At 41.3% G+C, this 20,868-nt stretch overlaps 2 protein-coding genes across 3 annotated transcripts; both read right to left on the minus strand.

The window, feature by feature from the left end:
* Positions 1–11,116: 11,116 nt before the first annotated feature.
* Positions 11,117–13,864, minus strand: LOC120026008 (vacuolar protein sorting-associated protein 29). The gene is made up of 4 exons (XM_038970786.1): positions 13,769–13,864; positions 12,037–12,228; positions 11,677–11,912; positions 11,117–11,524 (listed from the first exon to the last, which is right to left on the minus strand). Exons 1-4 carry the CDS (start codon positions 13,769–13,771, stop codon positions 11,407–11,409), a joined length of 549 nt encoding a protein of 182 aa, XP_038826714.1. The 5' UTR covers positions 13,772–13,864; the 3' UTR covers positions 11,117–11,406.
* A 308-nt stretch (positions 13,865–14,172) lies between these two features.
* On the minus strand, positions 14,173–20,794 carry noc4l (nucleolar complex associated 4 homolog). Of its 2 annotated transcripts, XM_038971025.1 has the most exons (15): positions 20,637–20,794; positions 20,351–20,471; positions 19,237–19,343; positions 18,234–18,341; positions 17,773–17,922; positions 17,458–17,560; positions 16,480–16,514; positions 16,327–16,377; positions 16,116–16,227; positions 15,810–15,870; positions 15,448–15,558; positions 15,158–15,321; positions 14,912–14,994; positions 14,696–14,809; positions 14,173–14,438 (listed from the first exon to the last, which is right to left on the minus strand). In XM_038971025.1, exons 1-15 carry the CDS (start codon positions 20,787–20,789, stop codon positions 14,313–14,315), a joined length of 1,599 nt encoding a protein of 532 aa, XP_038826953.1. In that variant the 5' UTR covers positions 20,790–20,794; the 3' UTR covers positions 14,173–14,312. The 2 variants fall into 2 exon arrangements, with proteins under 2 accessions (XP_038826953.1, XP_038826954.1); XM_038971026.1 differs by lacking the exon at positions 20,351–20,471 and having other exon boundaries at positions 20,637–20,748.
* Between the last annotated feature and the right edge of the window lie 74 nt (positions 20,795–20,868).

The following is a 20,868-nucleotide window of genomic DNA, read 5'->3' on the forward strand; positions in this document are numbered from 1 at the left end:
CTTCCATCAATGTAATTGTCTGCATCATTTACAATCCCCCATATATTTTTTGGGTAAATATAAATATCCATATACATACATACAGTGGGGCAAAAAAGTATTTAGTCAGCCACCAATTGTGCCATTTCTCCCACTTAAAAAGATGAGAGAGGCCTGTAATTTTCATCATAGGTAAACTTCAACTATGACAGACAAAATGAGAAAGAAAAATCCAGAAAATCACATTGTAGGATTTTTTATGAATTTATTTGCAAATTATGGTGGAAAATAAGTATTTGGTCAATAACAAAAGTTTCTCAATACCTTGTTATATACCCTTTGTTGGCAATGACAGAGGTCAAACGTTTTCTGTAAGTCTTCACAAGGTTTTCACACACTGTTGCTGGTATTTTGGCCCATTCCTCCATGCAGATCTCCTCTAGAGCAGTGATGTTTTGGGGCTGTTGCTGGGCAACACGGACTTTCAACTCCCTCCAAAGATTTTCTATGGGGTTGAGATCTGGAGACTGGCTAGGCCACTCCAGGACCTTGAAATGCTTCTTACGAAGCCACTCCTTCGTTGCCCGGGCGGTGTGTTTGGGATCATTGTCATGCTGAAAGACCCAGCCACGTTTCATCTTCAATGCCCTTGCTGATGGAAGGAGGTTTTCACTCAAAATCTCACGATACATGGCCCCATTCATTCTTTCCTTTACACGGATCAGTCGTCCTGGTCCCTTTGCAGAAAAACAGCCCCAAAGCATGTTTCCACCCACATGCTTCACAGTAGGTATGGTGTTCTTTGGATGCAACTCAGCATTCTTTGTCCTCCAAACACGACGAGTTGAGTTTTTATCAAAAAGTTATATTTTGGTTTCATCTGACCTTATGACATTCTCCCAATCTTCTTCTGGATCATCCAAATGCTCTCTAGCAAACTTCAGACGGGCCTGGACATGTACTGGCTTAAGCAGGGGGACACGTCTGGCACTGCAGGATTTGAGTCCCTGGCGGCGTAGTGTGTTACTGATGGTAGGCTTTGTTACTTTGGTCCCAGCTCTCTGCAGGTCATTCACTAGGTCCCCCCGTGTGGTTCTGGGATTTTTGCTCACCGTTCTTGTGATCATTTTGACCCCACGGGGTGAGATCTTGCGTGGAGCCCCAGATCGAGGGAGATTATCAGTGGTCTTGTATGTCTTCCATTTCCTAATAATTGCTCCCACAGTTGATTTCTTCAAACCAAGCTGCTTACCTATTGCAGATTCAGTCTTCCCAGCCTGGTGCAGGTCTACAATTTTGTTTCTGGTGTCCTTTGACAGCTCTTTGGTCTTGGCCATAGTGGAGTTTGGAGTGTGACTGTTTGAAGTTGTGGACAGGTGTCTTTTATACTGATAACAAGTTCAAACAGGTGCCATTAATACAGGTAACGAGTGGAGGACAGAGGAGCCTCTTAAAGAAGAAGTTACAGGTCTGTGAGAGCCAGAAATCTTGCTTGTTTGTAGGTGACCAAATACTTATTTTCCACCATAATTTGCAAATAAATTCATAAAAAATCCTACAATGTGATTTTCTGGATTTCTTTTCTCATTTTGTCTGTCATAGTTGAAGTGTACCTATGATGAAAATTACAGGCCTCTCTCATCTTTTTAAGTGGGAGAACTTGCACAATTGGTGGCTGACTAAATACTTTTTTGCCCCACTGTACATACACGTACATACCTATATATATATATATATATATATATATATATATATATATATATATATATATGCATACATTAACATTCATACATATACACATATATACATACATACATACTTTTTTAAATAATATACCTATATTATTCCCAGCAAACCCTACCACCATTCACCCAATTGGAGTAAACTAAAAAACAATAACACTTAGGCTTCTACCTTCAGTTTATACATATTATACACATTTTACAGACACAATCTATTTTACAATAGTTATATTTTGTTTTGTTTTTAGTCCTTCCTCTATTTCTGATGTCCATCCAGTTTGATTTCTATTTGTAACTGTGCTATTTCACAACATTTCGGAACCTATATACTGTACATTTTACAGACCCCATTGTTTTACATTGGTTATCTTGTTATTAGTCCCACCCTTCAGCTCCAATCAACCCCTCCCAGCTATCTCTCAACACCATCCATTTTGGATTTCTATTTGCCATATATTTTTCAACTGTGCTGTGATGCTTCACAAAAGTACTAAACCTTTCTATTCTCATAGCTTCTACAGATTGTAAATTAAAGATAAACATTTTTGCTAAAATAATTATGTTATTGATTGATTGACTATGACTTTTCAAATCCCCCAATATTGCTCTCTGCAGAGTTAGTTCTAGGCAAATGATGCAATTCTTCAGCCATTCCTGGACCTGTGACCAAAAACGAGCTACATATGGACAGTACCAAAATAAATGATCTTAAGACTCTGCCTCCTCACAGCAAAATCTGCAGAGCTGGGAAGATTGTATCCCCCATATTAAATAACATTCTATTGGTTGAAAGAATTTTGTATAATAATTTAAATTGAAAAATTTGAAGTTTTGTTTTGCGTGTCAATTCATAAACCATGTGCCATGGAATGGGTACATCGAAAATCTCTTCCCAACTTTTTTGCAAGTTATATGGCACAGCTGTCAATTTTTTTTGTTCTTAAATTAAATTGGTATATGTTTTTATTTATCACAATTTTCTTTAACCATTTATGGTATTTAATGCAGGACCGACAGACAAGTACCTTACTTTTCCCCCCTTCTACTTGCCTCTTACATTTTTGTGGTAATGCTGCAATTAATTGGTTGTAATTTTGGGTAGAGTAGACATTTCCATATGTCTGTGTTACCTGCATTTGTGACGTAACTCCCCCAGTCCTATTTATGATATAATTTACAAAAATGATACCTTTTTTAAACATTTTATCGAAAAATAAGTTTTCTTTAATCAATTAATATGTTTGAGTTTAACCACAATATTTGTTGTATTATTTGTTCTTTCAGGTGGATTAAACTGAAATTGCAACCAACTTTCTAAGGTTTGTTTAAAAAAAGAACAATATTTTGGAGATTATTTCGTTTTCAAACAACCGAAAGTGAGCAGTTGTAATCTGAATAAAGGGAAAAAGGCCATTCTTGAACATGGGGTGAGACATTCCTACCAATTTACCAGAGAACCATTTCGGATTTAAGTATAACTTTTGTATGACTGATGCCTTTAGTGAGAAATCTAATGCTTTAATATTTAATCATTTCTGCCCTCCGAATTCATATTCGTTATATAAATAGGCCCTTTTAATTTTGTCTAGCTTGCCATTCCAAATAAAATGTTATATTTTTTGTTCATATAATTTAAAAAGCAGGTCACTAGGTGTAGGCAAAACCATAAGCAAATAGGTCAACTGTGATATGACTATATGTATATGTCATATACTCCAATAAATATGTATTGGAGTGAGATCATTTCTTTCTTTCGGGATTTGTATACTGAGTATGTCCACATCCCCGTCAGACCATTTTATTGGTAAACTACACGGTAATGTAAAAGTTGCATTTTTTAGTGATCCAATACGTAATATAGTACACTTATCATAATTTGGTTTTAATCCAGAGAGGTTAGCAAAAGTATCTAGATCCTCTATGAGGCTGTGGAGGGATTCTAATTGTCGTTTTAAAAGAAAACAATAATCATCAGCGTACAATGGCACCTTTGTTTTTAAGCCGTGGCACCTTTGTTTTAATCCACTCCTCTTGACAGTTTAAAACTTTCTGAGATGTAGCCATTATTTACTATTTTACACCTAGGGTTACTATACATAACTTTAATCTATTTTATGAGATTCTCCAAAATTGAAATATTCTAGGCATTTATATATAAACTCCAGTCATACTTTATCAAAAGCCTTTTCAAAATCAGCTATGGTGTCCCCAATATTTCATAGTATTCTATTATTTCCAGTACTTGTCTTATATTATCTCCAATGTATTGTCCATGTAAAAAAAACTGTCTGATTAGGATGAATAATATCTGACAATACCTTTTTAATTCTATGCGCCAAGCATTTTGCTAGAATATTTGCATCACAACACTGAAGTGTAAGAGGCCTCCAATTTTTTAAATGGACTGGATCTTTATATATACCACTTGGATCCTATTCTAGTAATAATGAAATCAGACCTTCTTGTTGCGTGTCCAATAATCTACCATTTATACCATTCTCTCCACTGGGATTCTCTGCCTTTAACCCTATTACAGGGGCTGAGTCACTGGCTTACTGGTGCTCTTCCATGCCGTCCCTAGGAGGGGTGCGTCACTTGAGTGGGTTGAGTCACTGATGTGATCTTCCTGTCTGGGTTGGCGCCCCCTCTTGGGTTGTGCCGTGGCGGAGATCTTTGTGGGCTATACTCGGCCTTGTCTCAGGATGGTAAATTGGTGGTTGAAGTTATCCCTCTAGTGGTGTGGGGGCTGTGCTTTGGTAAAGTGGGTGGGGTTATATCCTGCCTGTTTGGCCCTGTCCGGGGGTCTCATTGGATGGGGCTACAGTGTCTCATGACCCCTCCTGTCTCAGCCTTCAGTATTTATGCTGCAGTAGTTTATGTGTCGGGGGGTTAGGGTCAGTCTGTTATATCTGGAGTACTTCTCCTGTCTTATCTGGTCCTGTGTGAATTTAAGTATGCTCTCTCTAATTCTCTTTCTTTCTCTCTCTCGGAGGACCTAAGCCCTAGGACCATGCAACAGGACTACCTGGCATGATGACTCCTTGCTGTCCCCAGTCCACCTGGCCGTGCTGCTGCTCCAGTTTCAACTGTTCTGCTTGCGGCTATGGAACCCGGACCTGTTCACCGGATGTGCTACCTGTCCCAGACCTGCTGTTTTCAACTCTCTAGAGACAGCAGGAGCAGTAGAGATACTCTCAATGATCGGCTATGAAAAGCCAACTGACATCGAGGGTGCAACAAGGTGCTGACTTGTTGCACCCTCGACAACTACTGTGATTATTATTATTTGACCATGCTGGTCATTTATGAACATTTGAACATCTTGGCCATGTTGTTATAATCTCCACCCGGCACAGCCAGAAGAGGACACCCCTCATAGCCTGGTTCCTCTCTAGGTTTCTTCTTAGGTTTTGGCCTTTCTAGGGAGTTTTTCCTAGCCACCGTGCTTCTACACCTGCATTGCTTGCTGTTTGTGGTTTTAGGCTGGGTTTCTGTATAGCACTTTGAAATATCAGCTGATGTAAGAAGGGCAATATAAATAAATTTGATTTGATTTGATATAGAAGTGGTTAAAACATGCTAATAATGGTCCTCTGAGTACAACAAAAAAAGTTTGGTATACTTCCACTGGTATGCCATCCAGCCCTGGAGTTTTCCCAGCCTTAAAGGCTTTAATTGCATCAATAAGTTCCTATTCTGTAATTTGGCCTTCACATGAGTCTTTCTGTACAGATGTTAATTTTACATTATTAATAGGAAAGCAATCCATACAATTAGCTTCGGTTAGTGGAGATGGAGGAGACTGAAACGAAAACATATTCTTAAAGTACTTTACTTCCTCTTTCAAAATATAATTTGGTGAATCATGCGTGACTCCATCATTTGTAACAAGTTTCAATACATTTTTTTGGTAGCATTTCTGTGTTGAAGATTGAAAAAGAATTTGCTGCATTTTTCCACATATTCCATCCAGTTCACTTTATTTTTATAATATATTACACTGGATCTTTCTTGAATAGGTTCCTCCATTTCTTTTTGTTTTTCCTCTAACTTATTCTGTGCCTCTATGGTACAGTTTTTATTGCTATCTAACTGTATTGTTAGTCCTTCAATTTCCTTTGTTAATATGGACTCTTTTGATCAAAATCGCTTTTGTTTTATAGATGAGTACCGAATTGCATGGCCTCTAAAGACACATTTAAAAGTGTCCCATACAATAAGAGGATCTGCTGTACCTATGTTATGTCTGAAAAAGTCAGTTATAAATTCCTCTGTCCTAGTTATAAACAATTTATCATCCAGTAGGCTTTGATTAAATTTCCAATATCCTCACCCACGTGGAAATTCTGTAAGAGTAATATATATATATATGCCAATTATGTGATGATCCGAATGCATTCTGTCCCCTATCAACACCTTTTTAACTTTTGGTGCCAGAGAGAATGACATAAGAAAGTAATCAAGACGACTAGCTTGATTAAGCCTCCGCCATGTATATCTCACTAGGTCAGGGTATTTAAGCCTCCATATATCCACTAATTCCAATATATCCATGACATTCATGATTTCCTTAAGTGCCTGAGGGTGATAGTTTGTAGTGTGATTTCCTTTCCGGTCCATAGAGGTATTTAAGACCCTATTAAAATCTCCCACCATAATAATAGTCTAGTGTTGCTTGCAGAGTTGATCAATTCTTATATATATTTTCAAAGAAGCTTGGATCATCATTATTCGGACCATATAGGTTAATAAGCCATATCTGTTTATTGTCCAATAACATATTTAAAATAATCCATCTACCTTGATGATCTGTTTGGACAATTTGGATCAAAATTACTGTTAATTAATATCATCACCCCTTTTGAATTTCTTTGCCCATGGGAGAAATATTGGCCATTTTTAAGTTTGCTGACGACACAACAGTGGTAGGCCCGACAACGATCAGATGGCCTATAGGGAGGAGGTCAGAGAACTGGCAGTGTGGTGCCAGGACAACAACCTCTCCTTCAATGTGAGCAAGACAAAGGAGCTGATCGTAGACTACAGGAAAAGGCAGGCCGAACAGGCCCCCATTAACATCGACGAGGCTGTAGTGGAGCGGGTCGAGAGTTTCAAGTTCCTTGGTGTCCACATCACCAACGAACTACCATGGTCCAAACACACCAAGACAGTCGTGAAGAGACTGAAAAGATTTGTCACGGGTCCCCAGATCCTCAAACAGTTCTACAGCTACACCATCGAGAGTATCCTGACCGGTTGCATCACCGCGTGGTATGGCAACTGCTCGGCATCTGACCGTAAGGCGCTACAGAGGGTAGTGCGTACGGCCCAGTACATCACTGGGGCGAAGCTTCCTGCCATCCAGGACCTATATTATAGGCGGTGTCAGAGGAAAGCCCATAAAATTGTCAGAGACTCCAGTCAACCAAGTCAGACTGTTTTCCCTGCTACAGCACAGCAAGCGGTACCGGAGCGCCAAGTCAACCCCCGCACACTGACTCGGTACCAGTACCCCCTGTACATAGCCTCGTTATTGTTATGTTATTGTGTTACTTTTTTATATATTTAATTTTTGCTGTAGTTCATTTGGTAAATATTTTCTTAACTCTTTTTGAACTACACTGTTGGTTAAGGGCTTGTAAGTAAGCATTTTACGGTAAGGTCTACACTTGTTGTATTCGGTGCATGTGACAAATAAAGTTTGATTTGATTTATACACACATGTACACATGGATTCTGTGTTGTAGATATGTGTTAGTACAGTAGTGACCTGAGGGCACACACTTAATGTGGTGTGAAATCTGTTGTGAAATGTATTGTAATGTTTTTAAAATTGTATAACTTCCTTAAGAGAAGCTTATGTGGATCCATAATAAATACAAACACTTTACCTGTAGAAGGCCTTTAAAACTGATTTTCAGTAGCAGGCCCAGTCCACCCAACACACAGGACTGACCTAAAATGACAGAACCTGTTGCCTCCAGTTTTCTATCTTCAGTCTCATTAAACAAGCCTCCTCCAGACAATCTCACACACGCTGGCGTTCTCCCCAGTCCGAAGCTCAGCTAAACGGGTCCGTAGTGATTCAAAGGTGGGCGTAGCATCATCTTGGGTTGTCTGGTGTGAAGTTTGTCCAGTGTTGGTGGTGGTCGTGGTATGTTCAGCTTTCAGGTGTCGTTCGTAGAGAATATTCAGAACAGTGTATCGGTCTGAAGCTTAGAGGTGGCGGCCCACTCCTTAGGGATCATGGGGGGGAACAGGGTGTCCTGAAGCACTTCGCCATTTGGGAGTCCATCAGGGATTCCAGGGTGTAAAGCAACCATGTAAAGAGCCACCAAAAAAACAACAATAGTACACTACAAAGCCATCGCAAATACAATAACTAAAGTCAGAGAAAATGACCCACTCTCTAGAAAGATGAGTTATGGTGTTCAGAATGTTTGATTGGATTGATGGAATTAAGTTGTCATGGTAGTGCTATACAGTGAATTATGTCACCGAAGGCTGCCAACAAGACATGTCCAGTCTCATTTATGACATTACTACTATGTGGTCAAGTTGATGGTTGATCATTTCTCCATTCACTGTACACAAGTATGATCTCTATGGTGAGTTTAGAACAAAGCATGACAGGACCGAATGGAGGACTCCATATCCATTATCTGCCAAGTGCCAACTGATGCGCAAAGATGCTTAAATGTCCTTCAAATGTAATGTTAGAAAGGTGGAAAAATTGCTTCTTGACTCAGTGGTTGAGGTCAGCATTGTAACACTGATTAAGTCATGGCTGGCGCAGTGTCTGGGAGCCCCTTCAACCTTTCTATTTCTGTTTTTTTTTCTACAGTACACACCAATTATAAGACTACTTCAGGAGTAGAAGTAATGGTGTTGTTTTTGTTAGCTACCAGACGTGCTATTATTTTGCTGATCCACTCTCCTTAATTCTCCACTGTAAAACAACTTGTCTCTATATAGACCCATTGATCCATAATAACATATACACACACGATGAGAGGAAAGTTGAAAAAAAGACATGGGGAATATAATTTGGCTAAACTGTATTTGGCTATTAGTCAAATTAAAATGTGTTTTCATCTTTTCTTGGTGCAGCGTTGGTCAGTGTTAACCTTGATCAAGCCTTGAGAATCCAGAGAACACCAGCTCCAGGGTTGACACCAAAGATCCAGGAAAGAACACCAGCTGCAAGACAGACACCAAAAATGCAGCATATACTATAAACCATACAGATTCTTATGACTATGGCCGAAGCCCCATTTTTGCAGGTATTTGGGGCAAATAACACATCTGCAAACCATCACGTTTTAGTCAAATCAGACGCTACCTTGAAAGACAAATCTGGTAAATATCAAATGTTTCTTCAGATTCTAGATCTTTAGGGCGAGACATGAAACACTATACTCTGTCCCTCTCCTACTGCAGCATTCGGAGCTGACACCAGGACAGAAGCATTACCTATACACAATTGCTGATGCTTACAGAGCGTGCACATAAACTCATCCAGAAACATTACCTAAAATGTACTGCACAGATGCATCAGGACAGGTAGGACATAAGGGTTACTCTATACCCATGATGGACACATCCTACAAGGAGGTTGGGGGACAGTGATGTACTACAATGATGATGATGTTTAAGATTGGTGGTCATACCTGTTTGAGGCATAAGAAAAGTGCTCATAGGATTCACATGTTTGTTTGTAGGTTCTGTAAGGGAGAAGGACCTAGTTCTAGATGGGTGTTCATCCAACCTCTGGATACACATGTTAAGTCATGAGAAGAATTAACATAATTCCAAAATTCGCAGCAAGATCACGCCTCAACCACATTGTGGACCCAAGGACATATGGGTAAACCATTCTACCAAATATCCCCAATCAAAAAATGAGGTGTATGGTGTTGACTTTTTTAGAATCTGATGTCAAAAACTATTTTTTTTTTGCCTGTGGTTAACCCTACAGGACATCACCTGGTTATTCTGTGTCAAAAGACAGGAAATCCAAAAAGCAGGACTAAAGTGCTCAGGGCAGTTTTTGCTTTAGTATTGAACACATTTTGTTGTTACCCAAATTACTCCATGCTTACATCAGTGCCTTTATCAGTGTTCCTAAAAAGACAACCTGGAGTTAGATGGCTGATGACTCTGAGTGAATGCATGTTACGTTCCCCAGTTTCTGTGTTGAGTTTGTATTTGAGTGTGTGTGTTTCAGGAGATGGCTTCCTGGAATTTCTCCCCAAGCAGCTGATTGGTCGGCCCCAATTGATTGGAGAGCTGACCCCGCCCCCTCGTCAAGATACAGCTGTCTCTAATTACCATTGCCACCTGAAGCTATAAAAGCCAGTGTTCTGTTCAGAGAGAGAAAGAGATCATTGCTAGGCTGAGATCATTGCTGGAGAATTTGATTGTGATATAGTGTTGGTATGTACTGTGTTAGTATGGGAGTGCTCAGCTAGAGCTTATTTGATGTCCTTTGTTTATTAGTTTGTTTGAGTATTGTTTGATATTCTGTTTCATTTGTTCCCAGGGGGGAAGGGGAAGGCACTTTGGGAGTGCTTAGGCAAGAGGCCCGCGGGCATGCATATACCCGTAGTATATTCACTGTCTAGGCACACTAGGTAAGACCTGGGTGGACCACCCCCTGTATTTTGGTTAGTGCACCAGGTGGTGCTAAGTTAGGTAAGTAGTGGGTAGGCAGGTTAGATAGGAGAGGGGGGGGCTTTGACATTTTCTTTCTTTGCTTTGGTTCCATCCAGCCTCTTTTCCCCATATTACCGTGTAAAATAATAAAATCCTAGTAAATGGTCAATTCTGCCTTTTTGTCATCCTTTCTCACACCTACAGTCCCATACCTCTTTCACTTCACAGGGAGTTGAGTTGTACCAGGGTGTTGCGTTCCCTCTTCACAGAGGCGTGCGTAACAATGCATGAGCTCACTGTCTATGGGGGAGCAAGACGACATCACTCATTTGTTTTCAGTGTTTTTACATGTGGTGTAATTTTCTAGAAGTGTTAAAGGGATATTTCGGGATGTTGGCAATAAGGCCTGCTATCTACTTCCCCAGAGTCAGATGATCTTGTGGATATAATTTTGTGTCTCTGTGTCCAGTATGAAGGAAGTTCGAGGTAGTTTCGTGAGCCAATGCTAACTGGCATTAGCGCAATGACTGGAAGTCTACTGGTATCTGCTAGCATACTTCATTGCCAAAATCCTAAAGTATCCCTAAAAGTGTTTTCTTTGTCTTACAATTTAATATGAACAGGTGGCTGAGAATGAAATGGGATTATTGTGGGTGAAATTAGTAAGAGAAGGTTCACTACAGGAAAATAAAAGGCCATGGAGCTACATGTACTTACAGGACATTTTACATGACAATAGATCAAATTCAAAAAGTGGCACCAAATATTTATTTGAATGACATTATGCAAACCCATGTGACAATTGCATTTTTTAAATTATTTTTTTACAGACACCACATGGTGGGTGGAACACATGCCAACGCAGATGACATAAAAGATATTATACATTTCTTTATAGAGTTAAGTTAGCAAACAGTTATGGTAGAGCATTTTCTGTGGTTATGTAGTTGGAGCTACAGGTAGAAAGGAATGAAACGATACACTGAACGACAGCACCCCTTGCCTCACCCCTCCCTTTTCAGCCCTGGGTTTAGGATTTCTTGTACTCAATCCTCTCCACTTTGACGTCATCTCCTATGAGCTGGTATACGTACGTCACCACTGTGGATGCTTGGATGTCCATCAATACAAAGGATGGGATGATGTTGCTGGGGAGAAACCAAACAGGGGAGAGGAATGCTTATGTTTACACACCAGTGTAATGCTAGCAGTTAGCAACTTACCAAGTCACTTTAAGAACATCTGCTAAATGACCCAATAAATATGTCAACGGCTTAATTTGCAGAAATTCCACCATTACCTTTCCAGTGCATTGTAGGCTCCAGTTGCTGAGCCGGGGTTGATGTAGAACTTGTTCTCGTTTTCAAAGGCCTCGAACTTGTGCGTGTGTCCAGAGATGAGGATGTCGACGTCGAGCTGCCTCTGCAGCAGAGCCAGGCTTGCCATGTCCCCCCAGGGGATCACCTGGTGCCCATGGATCAGGCCGATCTTAAACTGACCTACTGTCACCACCTTCTGCTCCGGGTAGTTCAGGTTCTGTAGGACAGAGAAGGCAGAAAACACCACAGTTCATCCACTTTCCTTACCTATTAAAAGATTACACATACATTTTGATATAATGGATCATGTAATAAAGCATAAGGGAAGCGGATATAAAAACCTCATCAAAGTCTCCCCTGACAATGTGTACGTCCCCAGCCAGTGTCTTCAGGTAGTCATAGCTCTCCTTGGTGCAGAGGTTTCCTGTACAGAGGATGTGCTGGATCTTGCCTGGCACCAACAGCTTCTTAAACTTGGCTGGTAGGGTGTTGCATCGGTGGGGGATGTGCAGGTCACCTAACACCAGGACCAACTGGCATCAAACAGTGGATGGAGAGATGGGATATGTTGGCAACAGTTACAGGAGGGAGCTCTGTCATACTTACAAAATGTAGGCTGTCCATTAGGAGGATGACATCAAGTTTGGAGTCGATACCATTTCAGCTCAGGAAATGAAATTCAACATGTGACTTGCAAATGTTCAACTAGTCTGTCGTATTGAATTTCAATTCATCTTTAAAAATGCCACAACTTTGGTCCTTGAGTTGGAAGATAACTATAAGTTCGAGGGTATATCAATACTCCATGGTAATTAGAAGATTGTGTTTTGCCAATTTGATCAAGGACTAAAGCTTCTGGTCCCATTCCGCAGAATACTCTATCCCCACAGATAGATCAGTTTGTCTGAACAGCGACTAATAAATAATTAAAGTGTATTTATTTTTCCACATCACACATTAGAAAGGTCATACTACATCACCAACCATCCAGCAATGGGTCAGTGTACCCAAAATAACAGACATTTTGTTTTTAGAGTTGCCTTTAAATGCATCAAACAGATTGCTCAATAACCTCACCTGAATGCATGGCAACATGCGTGTGTTAGTATGGAAAATGTCTTTATTACCAGGACATCCTTATAAGGCTAACCCTTAGAGTTTAGCGAGGTATGGGGTGTTACTATGACAGGCATCCCTCCATTAGTCTGCAAAACAAGCCTCCAGAAGAGGTAGAGCAGGCAGAAGACAGGGTCAACACAGAGAGCGTGCACTTACTCGGTGACCAGCCTGAATACAGAGCAGAAGATGATTGGAGACAGGGGTAGGGTGGGAAGCAGGATGTGTGTGGAGATATTGACATGAAGCAAGATCGAAGATTGGAAAGGAAAAAATAAAACCAGGTGGGACAAGAGTGAAAACTTAAATTAAAAATTAAGCAAACATTCCAAACAAATACGTGTTAGTAAGGTGATGATAGCCTTAATTGTTAGTGGGTTGCAAGTTAGATCAAAAATAAAGCGTGAGCGATTATAGTAGTGCCCCTACCAAACACTAACGTTAGCTTTGTGCACTGACACAAAATGTCAAAAGGTCCATAGAGTTGAAATCAAACTAAAATACAAAAACTAAAATTACTGAATTTAAATACGTAACTTGCTTCGATAAGTACGCATGAGAAATTACATGGTGTGGTAGCTAAACAAGCAGAGAAAATGAAGAATTCCCCTGCTAGCTAAGACATGGAGAATGAAATTAGCTAACGTTAGCTAGCTACTCGAGCAAGCTCAAACTCATCACACAGATTCACAATGACAAATTTAAAGTAGAACCCAATGCAGATTGAAAGGGTGATTGATTTGAGCAGTGCTGCGTTTGGTTATTTAGACCACTTTTTGTCATGTGATCATCGTTCATCCATCTCGGGCTAGCTAGCAGACCAACATGCTTTATATGCTGGGATCTAGAGATAGAGTTTACGGTCACAAGGCAATTAGTCCATACAGCCACATACAAGCAATGTTCACGAAAAATAAACAAGGTAAAAAATCTAATATTTACTTAATTTTCACTTACCATCGTCTATTTTGCTGTTGGGCTTCAGGAAGCAGCTACGCAATAAACCGTAAACGTCATTACGTTAAGTCATGCAATCAGCCAATGAATGCCGAGCAATCTTACGGAGGCCAATGTAGAACATACTCGAATGTGAGAGCAAGGTGGATTCCTGCCAATTTTTGAACTTCGTTGCTTTACTTTCTATCTCAATGCCCCCATTCGAATGCATTATAAACATAATGCATAGAGTTGTGAATGTATCTTTCAAGTGCTACTCCCTCCCTGTCAAACCTTATTTAACTTCTGTATAAAATTATATCAGTCTCACAGAGATTGCAGACATACATACCAATGAGTCAACATCTACAAAACATTGTAAATCTTATCTGACAATAAGCCTAAATTATAAACACAGCTCACAGTTTTCTAGAAAGGTTTATTGGTATACAATTAATTCCAAACAGAAAGATGTAATCGTGGATGTGGAATGAAAAGGGGATATGGGGGAGAGACAGTGAGGTCCAGAGAGCTAGGTATGCGAGTGTCCTGGGGTTGTTTGTCTCTACTCTAAAGAGAAGTTCAGGCCCAGCACCCCCACTCCCCCAGAGCCCTGCAGCAGCTGGGTGGCAGGGTCAAACTCCAGCGGCACAGTCTTGCTCTGCTTATGCTTCAGGTCCCGCTCCATCAGCTGTGTGCACAGACACAGAGCCACATTCCATCAACAACATGATAAAAGCCATGCATATACACATGTATGCACACCATTTACAGTGACAGACACCAATACACTGACAAACATAACATGCTAACAAATGATAAGACATTACACATTACAATTGAGATTAATATCCTCACCAACAAAGTAAAAACACTTGGGATTGTGAACCACCAGGAGGACCAAAAAGTGGACGAAAGGACAATCAGAGTTTGGTCATGTCACCTCACCTCATAGGTGGATAGCTCCAGCAGCTCACTGATGTCATCCTCCTGCTGTGACAGTGGCTTGTTGATCGCCATGGCAGCCTTGGCCACATCAGGGTGGTAATGCTTCTGCAGGGTCTACAGTCAGGAGAGCAGGAGGGGAAAGTGAAGCGCACAGTGAGTTTGGCTGTGTTCATCTCTATGGATCATGTGTTTGTTTCTCTGGATGCCCCTACAGACCTGAAGCTCCCACAGGCTGCTCTCCAGGGCGTGGCACTGGGAGGGGTCCTCCTCCTCCATCAGGTAGGGGTCATCACAGACTTCTGTCCAAACACACAGGAAATGACAAGCCATGTCAAACAACCTATCTATTGGAAAGCCCTTTTAAGACCTAGCCTATAGGTCAAACCACCACATCAACATTATCATCATAATCAAATGAATTCATTCCCATCTCCAGACAGGTGAATGTATGGGGTCACTTACCGTCTGCTGCACTAGGCCGGTGAATGAGGACTCGGCAGGCAGGGTGGCGGCGGATCAGGTTGCAGATGAAGGGCAGTACCATGAGCAGAGCAGCAGGTGGCGCCGTGAGGGCCAGGCGGGACAGACGCTTGGCAAACGCTGCCACCAAGTAGACTGGCAGGTGACTGGAGAGAGAAAGAAAAGACACCATGGACAAATAGTTGATAACTGTTAACTGATTTACAGCAAGTGTGAGGATAAAATGCCAGTCATCGATAGTTAATGGAGTGATCATGACAGAGAGGTCTTACGTGGAGGAGAGGAAGAGGTTAGCTAAGTGGAAGAAGCGTGCTCTGTACTTCACATGGAAAACAGAGGGCTCTAGCAGGCTGTACAACTTCTTGTAGAAATCGGGATAATCTCTGCAAACACAGGCACACACTTAGACAGTTATTACTAGAATAGTCACTTGACTCTAGTGTTGAGGGAAAGTAACTCCAACTTAAACATACTCAATAGCTAGGAACAGTTTTTTTTGTTCCTATGATAGTGGGTAATGTCTACCTCTGTTTAAATAGTTTGCATCCAATGCAAAAACCTAAACCTTCAGAAGCTGAGGACGACGACGTTCGCTGGTTCAGTACCTTCTGCACTAAGAGTGTGGAATACTCACAGGTTGTGCTGATGGATGAGCACAAACAGGCCATTGAGAGCCAGCAGACTGATTGCCCCTCCTGTACAGACACAGAAAAACAATATACCAGGAATTAACTTTCCCAGTCGTACAAAAAAAAAGCTACACAGAATGCCACTGTAGGTGATCAGTATGGCTGTATTACAGAAGTTCTAACACACTCATGCCCACTCATGGTTACAGTACAGCACAAATAAGATATTTCTCGCAGTACTCTTCTTTCAGTACAGTGTGGCATCTAGTCAGATTGTTCTATAGGTGACAAACTATGGAAACTCAACTCACCAACATCATAGGCTGCAGTCAGGAAGTCGATCATCAGTGTGGGATTGCTTATGTTGGGCAGGATGGAGTCATGGAGGATCACCAGCACCTTCTTGTACATGCTGCTGGGCAACTACAGGGTATGAAAGACATGAGACTGAACATTCTGGGACTCTAGACTGGAACAAAGACAAGTTCAAAGGTGGTCTATATGTTAAAGTGGATCTTATACCTTATACTTCAGAAACCCCAGCCACAACCGCTCAAAGGCACGCTTGTGTTCCTGATGGGGAGAGATAATCATTACATTCACACATATAGCAATACTTCTAATCATGAGACACAAAAAGCATGTTTTCTCCAGTTGATAGGAGGATTTGCTTACTTTTAGTTTGGCTGCTTTCCAGTCTTCATGTTTAGCTGTAAAATGAACCAAGGGGCAATCAATCACACAATAAGTTAAGGCTGGGGCTGCGCAACAGAAGGAAGTCTGGAAGCTTCTTCCCCAGAGCTAAAGAACCGAATCACGTTCTGCCTATGTGTTATTTTACACACACCTTTTTTCTACGTAGCTGCTGCTCACCCTCCCTTCACATTTCTCACTTAACCCCCCCCCCCCCAAAACACTACAACTTTGACTGCCTGTCTGCCTCGCCAATGTTTGCGACGACGATGAAAAAATAACATTAAATCGCTATTTAGACTGCCTGTCTGTTATGATTATGTTTTATAATAGCCTACTGTTACAACAGACAAAGTTTGTTAAATCATCTTTTCTACAACATGCCGAAGGTTGTCGGCTACACCAGACAAAGACATCCGATCATCCGAGAGGAAGGGGGAAGCGGCAGCTAAAACAAATCTGTGCGTAGAGAATCCCACGCATACACAGAAGCTTCAGGTGTTTAGCTATAGGAATAGGTCGTCCAGAGAATTTGGCAACTCAGCCACTCGGATAAATGAATGGAACCTTTGCATAATAATGGTGAAGGTGCATAAAGATGGAGGAATTCAGATATGACATCATTGTTTTTAACACTACCCACGGAGTTCTTAAACTACGGCGCACGACATGGTTCAATGTACCAGTAAACCAGCACAATTTACTTTTGTTTTTTCAAATTGCCACAGTCTTGGAGCTAGAATTCAGATCATGTATATTGTGCTAATGCTGTAAAAACAAACTGACCAATGTACAATATGGCAAACTAAGCATTTGTGCTAAGTACATGGGGGCCTCCATCTTTATGCACCTTCCCCATTGAATAATATGGACAATTTTAAGAACATGTTGCATACAAGTTACTAAAAATGCATTGTTTTCATTTTAATATATAGCATAAGAGCAAAACAGCAGGCCGACCTTCCTGTTTGACCAGGTAGTTGGTGAGTTCTGACTCCTGGCTAGGCATGTTGATATTGGACAGCAGAGCGAACACGTTGTTCTGGTAAATGGGCATCACTGCCTGAAGCGAGAAGACAAGACCATTCTAAACAAACAACATCAGTCAGATATGACAGCCCAACACTTGAGCTAAGGCATGGAGCACAAGTCAACTGAGGTGATTGAAGACAAAATAGTGAAGAATGTTAAAAATACATAACTGCTATAGAACAAACACCTAAACACCTAAACCTAGAACCTCCACACGCAGACACCTGTCCTGGCGGGGCTTACCCCTTTGGTTTTGTCCATCACCCTGCCCACGTTCGCGCGGACAGAGCTCATGACGTAGTAACGCACATCCTCCATATCCAGGTACTCCTGAAATCTGGAGATAAGAAGCGCCATATCCTCCTCCTGAGAGAGCAGCCGCTCCACCACTGCCTGTTCACAGAGCAATGGATCGTTACAGACAAAATCTCAATGTAACAGGTGTGGGTCAATTGGTGGAGCATGGCGCTTGTAACACCAAGGATTGTGGGATCGATTCCCGCTGGTGCCACCCATACTAACAATGTCTGCACACATGACTAAGTCACTTTGAATAAAAGCGGCTCATAAATGGCATAAATACAGGCGGTTCAGTTTCAAACTTGCATCTTTGGTGCGCAAATGCACCCATATGACAGTTTAAATTGCGTAACATTTGCACCAGGCAACTAACATGTAGTACAGTATTTAATTGAAACCCCTACCTGGATGAGTTCTCTTGGGAAGCTGTAGTGTTCACTCCAGTCCATGTCCTGGAGGGGGAACTTCCCTTCCATGGCAGCAAACTGCATCAGTGCACACAGGGCACTCTCCTGCATCGGAATAAATAGCCCAAACACACTCAACATTTTACTAAATCCTTCATTTAAAAAAAGTACATTTCACACACACCACTAATGATTAGGACCAATGGTTTTTCTTTACCGTGTGACCAGACCCCAGAAAAACACCAGGCCCTAGTAAATCAGAACTTACGAAGCAGCTGACCTTTAATTCTAGGACCTAAATCAGACTGAGATACAAATTACTGGCATACAGTCTGAAACAAAGCACTGCAAAAAGTTTAATTACAAGCCAGAATGTTAAATAAAATAACATTTTAACTTACTTGACCGGTTGTCTGTGCGGTTGGTCCTTCAGTGGGTCAACATTTTTGACAAAATATCCACAGGAAAGTATTACTTAACAGACTTTTTAGAGTGCCAGTACTGCTGTTGAAATGTCTACCCCTAGCACATGTGCAAAACCATGTAAACACCTGCAAGACTTCAGTTAGTATGAATGCATTAAGTGCATGTACTTCCGTCTTCTGCACATGCTTTAGGTCAAGAGCAAACAACTCTTGATTGCCACAGACCGAGACTTGCGTTTTGAAGTCGTTTTAATAATACTTTCCTGTGGATATTTTGTGTCAAATTTCAACCCACTGAAGGACAAAACTGGCAGAGTATATTCAAATATAATTTTATACAACATTCGTGACCGACAAGGGACATTTTTTTTTTTTCCCCTATGTGCCACAATTGGGACTAACTAGGACCCAGAGTTTTCTTAGCCTGGTTGCCAGTGTTCCTGCTCTCTCGCATTCTCCTTATGAAATTGAGTGATAAGGAGTTGGCAAGAGTTCAAACTGATCTGGGACCAGGCCAGAGTCTTCCCTCCTGGCCCTAACAATGAACTTTTGGTGTTGGCAAAAAAGTAACTTGCCTTAATCTGGTATGATTCATGGCTGATGTGCTCCAGCAGCAGCTCCAAACAACCGTTGTATCGGTGGCGCATGAACATGCAGTACTTCTCATCCGCACTGCGATCACCTGCCAGGACACAAAAAGTCAGTCACCAGCATAGCCTGAAGCCCAAACAACAGAGATACAAGACACCTAAAGGTATATCATTAATTTGCGAAGTCTAACTCTATAGATGTTACTTAACTAAATACTCTTCCAAATCAGACTACATATGTTGTCCTTGTACTTGGTGAGGAAATGCCACAATAATACTGAAGAAAAATATAAAACGCAACATGTAGTGTTGGTCCCATGTTTCATGAGCTGAAATAAAAGATCCCAGATATGTTCCATACACACACAAAATAAAAATCTCCCAAACTGTGTTTACACATTTGTTTACATCCCTGTTAGTGAGCATTTCTCCTGTATCAAGATAATCCATCCACCTGACAGGAGTGGCATATCAAGAAGCTGATTAAACAGCATGATCGTTATACAGGTGCACCTTGTGCTGGGGACAATAAAAGGCCACTGAAATGTGCAGTTTTGTCACAACGCCACAGCTGTCTCAAGTTTTGAGGGAGCATGCAATTGGCATGTTGACTGCACCAGAGCTGTAGCCAGATAATTGAATGTTCTTTTCTCTACCATAAGCCACCTCAAACGTTGTTTTAGAGAATTTGGCCGTATGTCCAACCGGCCTGACAACCACAGACCACGTGTAACCACACCAGCCCAGGACCTCCACATCTGGCTTCTTCACCTGCGGGATAGTCTGAGACCGGCTACCCAGACAGCTGATGAAACCGAGGAGTATTTTGTCTGTAATAAAGCCTTTTTGTGAGGAAAAAGCCATTCTGATTGGCTGGGCCTGGCTCCCCAGTGGATGAGCCTGGCTCCCACCCATGGCTGTGCCCCTGCCCAGTCATGTGAAATCCATAGATTAGGGCCTAATGAATTTATTTCAATTGACTAATTTCCTTATATGAACTGTAAGTCAGTAAAATCGTTGGTCGTTGGGTTTATATATTTTTAGTATACCTTTTTTCTGGTTGCCAGATCTGGAGTTGCAGAGCAAAACTGATACTCACCACCAATCAACAACTCTTCTTTGGGCAGTTGCCCAACATACATGTCTCCCCTCTCCAACAACGTGCTGAACAGTTTAGTACATCCATTAATCGCACAAACAACGTTCTTCTCTTTCTCTGACTGAGGATGAAAGTGGGGAGAATGTGCATTGATATGTAATATAGATCGTCAATCACCAAGAGAACCACGGGGACAAAATGTGGGGGGGCTAGCTAGCTTTCCAAAACCAAGAGGCAAAGCTAACATTGAACACACACATTAGAACGTTTCTGTTGAGTTACATACCTGAAGATACTCAAGAACGTCGAACACATCGTTGGCATGTTTTTTGCTCTGAATAATCAGATCTACTTTACTGTTGATGTCTATTTTAGGTGTTTTCACATCATTTACGGTTAAGTTTTCCGAACTCACGTTGCACCTCTTCGAAGTCGCCATTTTTCCCCCAGATGAGGGTAGTGACGTCCTTTACGTTCTAATTTCGCCCCCTTGCGGTCGGCGTGTATACTGTGCTGGG

The sequence above is a fragment of the Salvelinus namaycush genome, chromosome 31, assembly GCF_016432855.1.
Source record: "Salvelinus namaycush isolate Seneca chromosome 31, SaNama_1.0, whole genome shotgun sequence".
NCBI lineage: Eukaryota > Metazoa > Chordata > Actinopteri > Salmoniformes > Salmonidae > Salvelinus > Salvelinus namaycush.

Excerpts from the sequence above, each read along its gene's own strand:
- noc4l (XM_038971025.1), bottom strand. The coding sequence starts at position 20,789 with ATGGCGACTTCGAAGAGGTGCAACGTGAGTTCGGAAAACTTAACCGTA. Across the intron at positions 16,515-17,457 it reads CTACCTGGTCAAACAGGAAG|CTAAACATGAAGACTGGAAA; the intron begins GTCGGCCTGCTG and ends TTCATTTTACAG. Across the intron at positions 16,378-16,479 it reads GGAAAGCAGCCAAACTAAAA|GAACACAAGCGTGCCTTTGA; the intron begins GTAAGCAAATCC and ends TCTCCCCATCAG.
- LOC120026008 (XM_038970786.1), bottom strand. Across the intron at positions 11,913-12,036 it reads TCAGGGGAGACTTTGATGAG|AACCTGAACTACCCGGAGCA; the intron begins GTTTTTATATCC and ends TCTGTCCTACAG. Across the intron at positions 11,525-11,676 it reads GCCTACAATGCACTGGAAAG|CAACATCATCCCATCCTTTG; the intron begins GTAATGGTGGAA and ends GTTTCTCCCCAG.